This window comes from Cuculus canorus, chromosome 1 (assembly GCF_017976375.1).
Source record: "Cuculus canorus isolate bCucCan1 chromosome 1, bCucCan1.pri, whole genome shotgun sequence".
Taxonomy (NCBI): domain Eukaryota; kingdom Metazoa; phylum Chordata; class Aves; order Cuculiformes; family Cuculidae; genus Cuculus; species Cuculus canorus.
This window is the reverse complement of record NC_071401.1, coordinates 51,422,958-51,436,475: the sequence shown is the minus strand read 5'-3', so window position 1 is coordinate 51,436,475 and position 13,518 is coordinate 51,422,958. Positions and strand designations below refer to the sequence as shown.

At 40.5% G+C, this 13,518-nt stretch overlaps 1 protein-coding gene across 5 annotated transcripts in view; it reads left to right on the top strand.

The window, feature by feature from the left end:
* FARP1 (FERM, ARH/RhoGEF and pleckstrin domain protein 1) overlaps window positions 1-13,518 on the top strand; it is a 223,677-nt gene that overhangs the window by 146,423 nt on the left and 63,736 nt on the right. For all 5 annotated transcript variants that reach the window (XM_054056106.1, XM_054056105.1, XM_054056104.1 and 2 more), the window contains exons 3-6: window positions 4,027-4,131; window positions 8,631-8,673; window positions 9,775-9,853; window positions 12,303-12,400. In XM_054056106.1, coding sequence (XP_053912081.1) covers window positions 4,027-4,131; window positions 8,631-8,673; window positions 9,775-9,853; window positions 12,303-12,400 — 325 coding nt within the window. The remainder of the gene's footprint in view (window positions 1-4,026; window positions 4,132-8,630; window positions 8,674-9,774; window positions 9,854-12,302; window positions 12,401-13,518) is intronic.

The window sequence follows — 13,518 nt, the reverse complement described above, 5'->3', positions numbered from 1 at the left end:
CTTCACATTCAGGTCCGTTTTCATCCTCCCTGATGTGAGCTGTCACTTGATGATGTTCAAGGAGAGCAGGAGACAGGTCTTCTGGCCTTCCTTTTTCACATTTGGCCACACTGATGACCTTCCCTCATCCCAGTGTATGAGGCTTTCATGATAGTGATGTAATGGGCCCTCCTACAGTGTAGGCTGTATCGCAACCTTTCCTCACTCTGCAACGTTACATGCATGCTTAGCTATTTTGGGGGGCTCATGGGCCCCCATGGTCAGAGTCATGCCAGCCTGGAGCAGGGAAAGTGTCCAGGCTGTGGCTTGTGGGACGTGGAGCAGGAGTAATGAAGCTTGCCTTGTGTTTGCTGTCCAAGGAATGACAGCCGGGCCACACTTAATGGTTGGAAAATGTCTTCCAAGTTCTGAGGAAATCTTGTGTTGTCCCATAGGCCTTGTAACCAACCACATTCAAGTCAAACGGGAGTGTTGGTTACAGATGATGTCATCGGTGTGGTGCACTCATTCCTGGAAGCTGCTTCTGTCAGCTCGTGTTTGCTGTGACCTGAGTGACTGCTGGTTTGCTTCCATACCCAGCAGACTGAGATTTTAATTTATTGTGTTTAAATTTTTTAGTAGAGATGTCATGGAACTGCACTGAATCAACGTGTCTGTGAGAATGGAGAGTTCCTGCTTTTGAGGATGTTTTACTTCTCCTTCTGGTCCTGCAAGACCAAAATGTCGTCAGGCTCTAAATCTCAGCAGATTTTATATGCACAGTGTTTCCCTTGAATAAACTGTCGGATTTCATTTTGAGGTAGACTGATCAAAGCTAAGATGGGTTTAGAATAATAATCTTATTTACAAATACTTGAGCAAGAAGCATTTCATGTTACAGAGGCACACTCCAGAGAAAATGCCTAGTGACATAAATGCTACAAGAATGCTGTTCTGTTGTCTAAATGTGTATGAGAAGAAAACTTCATAAAAACACTCAGCAGGTTTTAATCAGATGCTTTTACTCATGGTCTGAGATCAGAGAGGCTTGCTTTCCTCAGCCAACCTTGGGCAGGGTGTGGTAACGCAGGGTGGATCTCCGTCTTTTTTCTTGTCATTCAAAAATCTCCGTGCTCCCAGAGGCACCATTTTTTACTGGCAGGAAGGATGAGGTTTGGTTTTTGTCACACAGAAGTCCATCGGGTACTTTATTATGGCATATACATTTATACGCACAGGCTTGTTTCCATTTTTCTGGTTGTGCTTGAGGATGAAGGCAAATACAGAATCATACAATGGTTTGGGTTGTAAAGGACTTCAAAGATCATCCAGTTCCAATCCCCCTGCCGTGGGCAGAGACACTTCCCACTAGACAAGGCTATTCAAGATCCCATTCAACCTGGCCTTGAACACCTCCAGGGAGGGGGCAGCCATAGCTTCCCTGGGCAACCTGTGCCAGTGCCTCACCACCCTCAGCCTGAAGAATTTCTTCCTAATGTATAATCTGAATCGTCTCCCTTCCAATTTAAAGCCACCCTCCCTTGTCCTATCACCACATGCCCTTGTAAGAAGTCCCTCCCCAGCTTTCTTGTAGGCCCCCTTTAAGTACTGGAAGGTCACTATAAGGTCTCCTCGGAGCCTTCTCTTCTCCAGACTGAACAACCCCAACTCTCTCAGCCTGTCCTGATAGCAGCGGTGCTCCAGCCCTCTGATCATCTTCGTGGCCCTCCTCTAAAGTATCCTCTGCCTCTTGTTGTGCTATTAAACACATCTTTCCACTCTCTAGCTGCCTCAGTCAAACTCAGGAGACTAAGACTAGTCTGAAAGCTGGAGCATTTGCCTGAAGTTTCTAAATCATTTCTAGATGTATTTTCAGAGCAGTAAACTAATATTGTTATTATGCTAGACCTAAAGTCCTATTATTGCCTCTAACAAAATGCACTTACTGGGAAGCTCTTTCATTAAGAGATGATGAACACTTGAATGTGCCTACATACAGCGTTAGATGGAGTGGAAAATGTGGGAAGCTTTCTGTAGAATTGACGCACGAGGCTGACATGGGCTGGGTGGTATTCACTGGGGGTACTTTGGATTTAATGAAGTTGGAGAACATGAAGTGAGTGTACTAAGCTATATTTGCACTTGAGGTTTATTTTGGATGGCATTATGTAGAATGAAAAGTGCTCTTTCTAGAAAAATAGCTGTCTTTTTCCCCTTGCCCTCTCTGTATCCTCTTATTTTGCATTTTGGAATGAATTATTTTAGTTACTGCAAGGCTGGCTATGATGAATGCTTAAAGAAATTAGTACTCCTATCTGCACTTGTTCTTGATGTGTCTTCTGGCCGGTATTCATAAGGGTGATGTTTGCTACAGCTAACATTAACAAACAGTTAATAAAATAACCTAAGTGAACATTCTTTCCTGGTGGCATAGGGTTGTTAGAGGCACTGGGAGTATGTCGGGCAAAAACCTGTTTAGCCAGTTCTTGGGGAGGTGAGCTTGACTTTTCCCTTCCAGCTTTCAAAAGCAGCTGACGTTGAAGGGTTTGGTCATCATGTCCTGCATCACTGAGGTGACAGCGCCTCTGTGGTGGCACATATATCCTGTGCCTTCCCTAGAAAAACATCATCCTTTCAATTTCTCTGGTGCAAGCCTCCCGCTACGGGGTATTTACTTTTCAGAATTCATATTAAACAATGTTAGATAAATTACCCTTTGAAAGATGCTTTGTACTTAGGGTTGTGGCTGGAAACCAGGTATTGTGCTGTGTGGAAAAATCGTGAGGATTTGATCTTTGGTATTCCAGTCAAACAGAGACCAAACTCCACAGTGACACATCTGGGAGGAGGTGGGATTGAGCAGCTGCCTGCCAGCCTATTGATTCGGGCACTGCCTGGAGATGCCAGGGCTTGGGCTCGTGGTGAGGTTTGAGCCAGGTCAGCCAGACTGCCCGCCTCTAGTGATTTTCTTTTCTTCACTCAGTTACTGCTGGTTTATTTTGCTCTACTAATCGTTTACTGGGGAGACAGGGAAAGAGCCAATCTGTATGTTGAGTGCGAGGACTGGGGTGTGATGGGTCTCTTGTGATGGTGGAGTTTGTGCATTTTACTGGGTTATTATTTGTTCTGAAGTGTATGGAGATCTGTATTGCAGGGCCTCTTGAGTTAAAATAGGTGCATTTGTCCAAGGAACAAAAATATTTGATTTTGGTGATTGGCCTTTTTATACAGAAACAGTGGGGTTTTTGCTGAAGACTCGCTGGTGAGCTGTAATTTACAGTATTTGCTGCAGGTGTGGATTTAACTGATGTACTGATGAGAAGAATTGTTACAATCAGCAAAGCTGTGCCTCTGGAAGCTAATATTGGGCTAGAACATCTGGTCTTTATAGAGGGAAGACTTTCAGTGCGTGGAAGGAAATGTTTGCTTTTGACTCCTGAATTGCATGACAACTCTGTTAGGGTAGGACAGATGGGCCGTGACCAGTCTTGGTGCCTCACCAAGCAGGAGGCTCAGGATAAGCCCATATGGAGTCAGAACCCAGGACCTGAGCCAGTTGCTTAACCAGCTTTGATCAACAAATCCTTGGCCCCTTGTGTTTTGTATGATAGGTCTGACAGTGAATGTTTTGGTTGCAGTATGTTGTACACAGATGTACATAGCACCACCTGACGTGGCTTGAAGGGTCATGGGGTTGAAATAGCTACCTTGCAAAATTCACAGCAGGAATCAGCCTTGGCAGGCATAAGAAAACTATATACCAAGTTCCCCCACTTCTGCCTCTTCTATTTCGTGGTATTTTCCCCTCAAAAATAAAAAAGCACTAAAGATGGATTCTGAGCTGCCATCCAGGGGTGGATACGTAGTTTCTGTAGCTTTAAAACTGATGTGATTATTGTCAACTGCCCTGTGGATATGGTTGGAATATCCGCTGATCTGGTAAACTGTTTTGACAGTGGTGTTTGCTGGACGGTTTTTTAGTGTCATAATTTTTCTGCCACTAATTAAAAGCATCTTTGTAACCCTAGGTTTTCTTTTCTTGCACAGCAAAGAGCTCCAGGGAAAGTTCTGCATGATGCTGTTTGCAACCACCTGAACCTTGTTGAGGGCGACTATTTTGGCCTTGAGTTTCCAGATCATAAAAAGATGATGGTATGTAAAAGGATTATTTTTCAGCTGATTTTCATCTAAGTACACAGTGTTATTCTCTCCTCCTGCTCTTTACTTATAAGGTATGTTTGATCCTCAGTCTCCGAAAGAAAAAAAGGACTCTTTTTAAAAAAAAAGTTCTTGCCTGCTGGAGTTGAAGAAATGTTTTAAAAACCTGATTACTCCTGTCAGATTTCATCTGTGTTTAAACTAGCAGCCAAGTCAGACACAGGTTGGAAAACCATTTTATCTTTATCAGTTGCAGTAGTGAAGCCAAGAGGCAAAAGCTGGACTATTGCAGAGTCTCAACTCTGATTTTACAGTGCTGTTTAATATGGAGGGCTAGAATAGTAAAATCTTTCTCCACAGATAGAGGAGATTCAATGATTGACATAGTTCCATGGAAAACGTCATGAGGGAAGGAAATTGATAGATAAAATATAATGGGGTTAATTAAAACTGAATCAAGAGCAAAAAAAAACCTAATAAACTGATGAAAGTCCTGTCTAGGGAGCTCTGTGGCACAGGCCAGTGTCCTGGTCTGGGCACTTTGGACTTAGAGAACAGCTACTAGCAACGTTGAGGCATTGTACTAATACTTCTAGGGTAGAAACAGTATCATGTAGCAGAGAAAGGCAAAGGCTAATGGCTTCTCAGTGTCTAATGACATTCTTTCAGAAGTTTGTTTTACTTTTTAGTGTGTGACCTACTGGCATGTGTGCTGGTTACCTAGATTGTTTGACCAGTACATTCTGGTGTATACTGGATTTCTTGGCTGTTCAATGAATTGTGAATTAGTATCCTAGCTGACCTAAAGGAGATGACTTTGAGCAATTAGAAAATAATCTATTTTCTGTCCATTTTTATACAATTTCTGTAAAGAGCAATATTTCTTTAACAAGAGAAACAAAACAGGATTTATCTGCTGCTGTAATAATCTGTTGTCATGACTTAGTGCAGGCTTACATGGACACTAAAACTGTACAGTGGTGGTCATAATATTTTAAGCTAACTATAATTAAAGAGGGAGTTTAAAGATCAGTGTCTATTTTTTAAAAGTGATCCACTTCATAGTTTGCTCCTGGATTTACATGAAACACAGTTTACTAGAGTGTTTCAAATTCTGCCCAATATCCTTGGCTAATGGTTTAGGTAACTTGAGAGCTAAACATAAATCTTCAAAACAGTGCAACTGTGCAGAACAGAGGGTCTATGTAGCCATGTTAATCATGACATACTGACATTCCTTATGAATGTATGTAAAGCTGAAACAAATCTCAATGTCTTGTGTATATACAGTTGCTTTTCACTTTTCTAGAAAATAGAGAATGTTGTTTGATCGATCTTTTCTACTTCACAGGTCATTAAGTTTCAAATAGATGATCCTCTGTGCTTTGCTCAGAGACCTGAAGTAAACTAACAGTTTTCAGTCTTGTGAAAGCAAAATGGTTTATTTGCTTGAGGCAGAACATAGGAGAGATTGAGGTGCTGCCCGTGCCTGAGGCCCTCACAGTGGCAGAAATTGACTGGTTGGAATAGTGTCCAGACAATCACAGTAGGAGAGCCAGGGCTCAGATGAAGAGAAAAGTGGAGAAAACCACTTAAGGCTATTGCCAGTTCGACCTGAAGGAAGATGCTTCTGTGCATCAAGCGTGGTAGCTCACCTGGCCCACTTCCCTTGCAAAAGGAAATATCAGCCAGGTATCTGAGAGTGCTGGTCTGTGTTGCTGCTGGTTGTTCCAATCTTTCCTTCTTAAAAAGGAGATCCCCAAATCTTGCTTACATCCTTAAAATGCCTTAAAAATGTTGAGACTAAGTTGAAGTAATGCCTTTGACCACAGAAACTCTAAAGCAGGAGATTTGCTTATGAATACTTGTTTCGATGTGGAGCAGCACTCCTGAGTAATATTTACATTTAAATTATAGTAACCAGTTTATATGATGCAGTTGAGGTGAATGTTCCTGTGGGTTTTAAAACTTTCAGAGTTTCATAATGTCTGTAATGTAGAAGCCAAGCGTTGTGGAAATAAAAATTATTGCAGTTAATGTGTCTAAGAAATAAAACACACGTGCAGATTTTACATTTGGAGCATCTGAAAGAGAATGAGTTGCTTTTCCAATGTAGAGTGCAATGTGAAAGGTAAAATAAATGTTTAGAACATATTTGTTTGGATGTAATCATGTGTACATGATTATTCACAGTTCAGCTGTGTTTGTTTCAATGAGTGAGGCTCCAGACCTCATATCTGACATACTGAAAATTGTACATCGGGATGCCTGGCAGCTGTATACATTCAAACATGCCGTACATGTAACAGACAAGACCTGCATGGAAGATGGACATGGAGGGTCTGAGGCTGCGCTTCCTGTTGGAACAAGGAGAAATAAGGCACTGTTGCCAAGGTTGGGGTTTCATAGAGTTTCATCACACTCAACGTCTACCCCAATTTTCCAACTGCTGAAATCTGGTCACTATCATGGAATGCCAGACTTTGTTTAAAAAAAAAAAAAAAGCTAGCCTTTGAAGTTCTGGAGAAAGTTGAAAACATGAATCTTAATTGAATCCTGACACTATTTTTCATTTCCAGTTTATAAACCAGTCCCAGATTGGCTGTGTTTAGATACTGTGTGGGAGCTGCATGATGCATAAGTTTCGATTGCTTGAGTTTGGTGACAGTGGTGAGGTCTTTGTTTTGCTCCACCTTTCTTCATACACAGTATACGCATTTCTAATATCAAGCAATCTGGTCAAGAATGTTTTAACTTGATGACTGGGAGAATGGAGAAAGGAATGATGCACTTGTGTGCTCATGCTGTATGATAAACTCTCTCTGGAAGGAGAAGATTGGGTTTTCTTTGTGTTAAGTAAAGTACATTACTCCTGTATTCTTGTAAACTGGCTGTTTCATATTCAAGGTTACTTTTTTTTCCCACTGAACTTGGCAAAGTCCCTGACCTTTGTTGCAGATTATGCACATGCCAACTTTCTGAAACGAAACAGTTTTAAGTTACTGAAATGCCAAAAAGTGTCAGAAGCCATTTATGGTGTGCTAAACACTGTGTTCCTATTCTTAGATAAACCAGTTTCTTTAGCCCTTTTCTGAAAAAGAAAAAAAAAACAAACCAAAGCCAAAACTAAAAAGAATTCCATTGAGAAACATCAGTGAGTGTGAAAGGGCAGGAATGTGAGGTCTTTGATTACTGGAAGCACTTGTACTAGTAATGATGAAAATAGCAACCAGCATTGGAGCAGGGATAGCAATGATGCAGCCCTGTTCCTGGTGGCTTCTCAGGTGATTTTCTAAAACGGATGTTTTGTTTCAGTCTCTAATCTAAAATTATTAAAGGTCAAAGGTGTATTCGTTTTGATATATAGTCTTTTTCCAGAGGAAGACTCGGTTAATTCAGTTTTTAATGGCTTTAACCTTTGTGATGGTTGTAGGATGTTCCTGCACAAATTCCAGACATCTCCAGGGGAGGCTCCATGCAATTCAGTGAGATAACAAAATAAAAATCTTGGGCATAATTAGTTACTGGCTAAGGACAGTGGGCTGTCACGCTTCTCCAGGCCCTGCAAGTTGTTTGGCTTTTACATTCTGCATGATTCCTCCTAGGCTTTCCATAACATTTTACCTGGGCCTTTCTCACTGAGACTGCAGAAGAGGGGCTTAGGCTCTGAAAACTGTATTTCCGTACACTACTTCTCCTTTGAAAGCTGAAGGAAAGACCCACATACTGTCCTGAAAAATGGGCTGTTAAAAAGCAGATGAAAGTAAACTGTGCAGAAGGTACACCGGCCCCAGTTAAGAAAGCTTGGACCTGAAGTTCCCAGGTCTATAGAAAATAGACAATATTACATGGCTATAAAGTAAGCTTCCTCCAACCTCTGCTTTGTGTTGTGTCTGCCTCACCCCCTTGACCCTGAAGGACGTTCCTCTCCAAGGCCGTGGTGAGACTCCCTTATCTCTGGAGCTCCACGTTTCTACCTCACAGTGGGTCTCCTGTTGGGCCCCCAAAGCCACCTTCTCATTTCTCCATTTGCCCACTGTTCGCAGCTCAAAGGCAACACCAAGCCTCTTTCACTTGCCTTTCTGGAGATTAGTTAGGGCGAGGACGACAATGACAGCATAGGACTGTCTTTTTCTGAACTCCTTATTTCAGTTGTTCTTTCCCCTAAATAAATGGTTCCTGACCAAATATGCTGTAATTATTATTATCTGAGATAACTGAGGGGGAGATTTCCTCACTGTTTCCCAGGCCTCTGGATCTGTACTGCTTCAAAAACTATGTCATGGTGACAGCGCATTAACAGTGTTTTTTCTTGAGCATCTTCCAGAGTTTTAGGGAGAGAACCCACTACATATAATTAGAGAGAACATGATGACCACAATGGAAAAAATAAATAACTGATGTTCTAAGTAGTGAAATGAAAAATGCTGATTTGTGAACATTTAATTTTCATTTTGTTCAGAGATGATAACACAACCTTCTCTTGATTTCAGGTGTGGCTTGATCTTTTGAAGCCTGTTATAAAACAGATTAGAAGTAAGTACTTCCTTGCTGTCGTTTACATTGTCAGTCTGAGAGTACTTGAACAAATGAGGACTCTGTCAATTGAGATCTTTACTTTCTCAACTTACTTCACTGAATTTTGTTTGGATTATTTTTTATTTTTGGTCTGTCCTTAAAAGATGTACTGTGTGTGCCATGAAATTATGTCACACGAACATAGGAAAGGGCTGACCCAGTAGGGGACAGAGGTTTAGTCAGTCACTGGATGAGGCGGTTGTGGCAATGGAGGAAACCATTTTGTAGAGGGAAAAAATATGCTGTAAAAGAAGGATTAAGGGAAGCACACCTTGCCAAAAAAGTAACAGTAATCAGGATAAAAGAAAAAGAACAGGATGACATTATTGCTAGGAAAGAGCTAGCAAATATGTTATAGTTCTCTGGGACATTGCTGCAGAACTTGGAAACTGTCTGAGACCAAGAGGAGGAAACAGTTGGGTTAGGGAAATCAGGGAAAGTTATGGAGAATGGCAGAAACCAAAATATAAATGTAAATAGCCATCAGCTCTATGAAGAATGGAAGAGAACAGGTAAGGTTTGGGTGAGTTTCTTTCTTTGTTCTTCATTTATTTAGCTTTACTATTGAGATTAATTTTTCCTAGGAGCCTCTCTAATTGTGTTACTCTGAGTGTATGCTCTGGCATCTCTCACGAGAGAGATGCATTGCTCCTTTTGTCACAGGTTGTACTTGTAAGAGTCAGAACAAATGTGCTGCTGTTAAAACAGACATAGTAATTTGCTAGTGGACTTGAAAAATAGAGTGTATTTTAGCTCCCTCCTGTTCTGAAGCAAGGAAAATAGACCACTTCAGTATTTTTTATTTGCTCAGTTGATGTAATAACTAAAAACAGAATCGGTTTTGGCAGAGTATCCCTCCAACAAGTTACTGTTCTTTTTTATTGTGTGTAAATTTTATTGTGCAATCTCTAAATAACCCATAGACTACAAAGGTCTGGAGGTTAGGGTGTATATGTACGCTGCAGGTTCCATGAATCAACCCTTTCACATCATTTTGCTTAATAAAATTTGACCAGCATGTTACTGCTGTTCACTAACTTCCTTTGTCATTTTCCCTAGGACCAAAGCACGTTGTTGTAAAATTTGTGGTGAAATTCTTCCCACCTGACCATGCTCAGCTGCAGGAGGAACTGACAAGGTTAGTAGCTGCATGACTATTTCTTTTTTAATTAAATGATTGATGGACAGAGGGGAGAACAGCGAATTTGAGATGACTGGGTGAGGATCAATGCCTGCCTCTTAGTATTAGCTTGATTTTGTTTGCTCCAACCTCGAATGCACTTGAAAAATAGACCCTAAGATTCTGTTGCACTCTGTGCTGAGAGGTTCTGCAGGAGTCCTTTGCCTTCTTGGTTGTGAGGCCATGGCAGAGCTTTGCTCAACCCAGGAGAAGGCAGTCTGGCAACAGCGTTCTCCAAGCCCCCTTGGCAGTGGTGTTGGAAGGGACCTGACTAGGGCATATATTGGTGCCTTAGGATGCTCCTCAGCTGAGGTACGTGTGAAACTCCACACTAATGTTTGGGAAAGAGCTTTTTTTGCATGAATTGCCGAGTTTCAGCAGCTAGGGGACCCTGTTCATATAGCCAGTGCAAGGGACAAAGGTCTGCATGGGTTGAGGTGTGACTTCAGAGATGGGGAAATGGAAAGGAGAAGGAATAAAATAAAAAATTAAGAGGAAGGTAGAGAACAATACACATACATGCAGAACAGGTACCCTAAAGGTGTGTTTATTTTCAGTGCATTTCAAAAATCTGATTTGAGCTCTAAATTTCACACTGCATTGGCATAAACAGTCATATTTCTCTGTGAGTAAATATGTATATGAGCTACCTATTAAGATTCTTCCTCATTAGCAGTTCCTTCCTTTATGAAACATTGTTTTGTTGCAGTATTTCCTCACTGAAACTTTTCAACTCTTTTTCTAATATACAATATTATTGTTCTTTAATTACTTTTTTCTATTCTGATTCAGTATTTTCACTATTATTTTTTTCTTTCAATCTTCCCACAATGTGAGGAACTCCTTTACAAAGACCTCTTGTGTCCTTATGACCCGCTTTATAAAGAACAAGTTCAGCTTTGTAGTGTTCTGTGTTTATCTCTGTCATATTTTCATAATAAAACAATGGAGCAGAAAAAAGAAATTATTGATATGTCTTGCTGATATGTCTGGACAGAGAAAAGTAGAAAAATAGGGTAGGAACAAGGAGTATTTACTTGAAAGACTAAGTGAAAACAATAAAAGCGTGCATGAAAACTCACAATGTGATGTTACTAATGAAACAATTTTGTTTCTGAGTAGATATTCTGCATATTGGTTGCTTGGTATGTGAACTATAAATTGATTTTTTTGGTGGTCCCTTTCTGCACCTGAAGACGTGTCTCTGAATCCTAATGGCTATTTTTGGTTAGATATTAAATGTGTGTGCTAGGAAACTTTAATATATGTACACAGCAGTGTGTAGGATGTGAAAGCATATCCACAGGGAACAGCTTAATCATTGAAGGAGCAGAGAATGCAACACTTCTGTGCTATATCCTTCTACTAGAGTGGATTTTGTATGGGTAGGCAGATGTCTGGAGGTTTCAAAAGGACATTATTTATAGCTGCTATATTATTTCATGTACTGTGTATGTTTCTGTACTCCTCAAATCAGTTTGCCCTTTTCATTTAATTTACCTGCATCTCCTTGTTCAGAAACTCACTGCCGAAGTGAGGGCTTTTCACTGAACCTATTCAAATCTAGTTTTAGTAAAAACTATTGAGATCCTAGCATGAGTTTTCCAGAGGGAATACAGTTTTTTGGAAGGCATGTTAAGGTGTCTAACCACTTTAGGTTTCATACAAAGTGTAGGAGAAACGCTTAGTTCAAGGTCATTTTTTTCTAGGGAAGAATTTGGTGCTGAGTAGAACTAAGCAATTTAAATTCCTGTTGGAGCTAGAAGAAATGTAAATGTTGAAATAGTGTCGTGCACTTAAACCCTCTATGTAGAGTTGCCTTACCTGGCTGAGATCATTTGGAAGTGAGTATCTTAAGAATGGCTGGTACACTGGTGGTACAGATAACAGGGCCACAAAAGCATCAAAGTTAGCTAGATTTGTGTGATTGAGATCTTGCTCCTCATTCCTAGGTTAGTGCCAAGGTGGAAATTTAGAGTTCTCCTTGTGTTCTGCAAGAAGCAGCAGATAACTCTAAACCACTGGTTTATCTGGAATGTCGTCATCGTTACAAGCACCTCCATTATCTAGTGCTGCTTGCTCTGCGGTTGCTGAGTACTTAATAGCTGTCACTTTTGCTTCCACTGTCATATCGTTTCCAGATCTCTTTGCTCTGTCTCTAAGAGAGGGAGGGGACGAGAAAGAGAAAATTATCTCGGTTCTGCAAAGCAGCCACCATGTAAGACTCATGGTGGTAATACTGTACCTGTTGTGCTTTTTTTAGCCTTTAAACCTAGGAAATTCAGATCACTTTTGTAGATTCCAAAAAGGAAAAGGAACATGCAGCCAAAACTGAGGCTGGTGTTGAAATGCTTTCTCCTCTTTCCTTCAAGCTTTGTGTAACTCTCTGTTCACTTTTGTTTTGCAGGTACCTATTTGCATTGCAAGTGAAGCAAGACCTGGCACAGGGAAGGCTAACGTGTAATGATACCAGCACTGCCCTCTTAATCTCGCACATAGTACAGTGTAAGTTCCCTTTTTTCTTCTTTCCAAGGAGGATAAACAGGGTGATTGGTTGGACATGCTTTCCTGGGTTAACTGCTAATAGCTGCCATCCGGACAGGTTTAAGCCATATGAACAATTTTTTTTGATTTCTGTTTAATGACAGTCAAAGACAGCTAATTTACTCTTTCAAATAAAGAAGAGCTGCTGGACACAGGATTTACACTTTTAAACCGCTGCATTTGATGGTCTGCCTGGGATCTTTTAAAAAGCAAACTTTGCAGACAGTAGTAAACAGGTAGAATTCTTCTCCTGAATTCTTGTCTTATTATACATTATATCATGTCAGCAGAGCATTCAAATTCCTGGAGAGCTGTATGCTGTCTAGAGAATGTAGTAAGTAAGCATGCTTGGAATGCCAGACTAAATCACAGTGCTAGGAGAAAACTGATAGGGAAGAAAAAAACAACAACGGATTTTAAACTTCTTTTAAAAAAATTACAAAGTATGCACAATGGGACGGTTCAGTAAAATCGTACATTAACTTTGTTCATCACATTAAAGCTTCTTTTAGCTTCCAGATCCCTTGAAAGGCAATGTCTGTTTTCCATTTCAAGGCTTTATGGATACTTATTTACTTATTTTCCTTCTGATTTTTACTTGGATCCTATTTCATGTCTTACTCATCTCTTATTGGTTACTGAGTTAAGTTCTTCACTGAAATACAGCTCTGGTGCCTCAGCTGCTCAGAGTGTAGCAACTAGCTTGTTTTCCTGAAGCAACATTGTAAGAAAATAAAATACAGTGTTCTTTCACCTTTACAAGGTCACTTTCCTTTTCCCACAGTCAAACTCAAATTTAATTCAGTGTTTTTTTCAGAATTCCTGCATTCTACACCTGGCTATTCCCCCTCAAACACCTATGCAAGCCAGCAAGAAACTTTCATTTCAAAATGTACACTAATTGGAAAATCACCACCATTGCTCTTATACTGCTGAGATGCATTATACTGTTGGATTAAGTAATTTTCCTCAGTTGCTGGAAATGATCATGATGCATTTGAAATTTTTAAAGCTCTTTGTTCCCTTTACCTGTGAACTTGAGGTGCTGAGTGATTCTGAACTGGGATTTTAGAAATCAA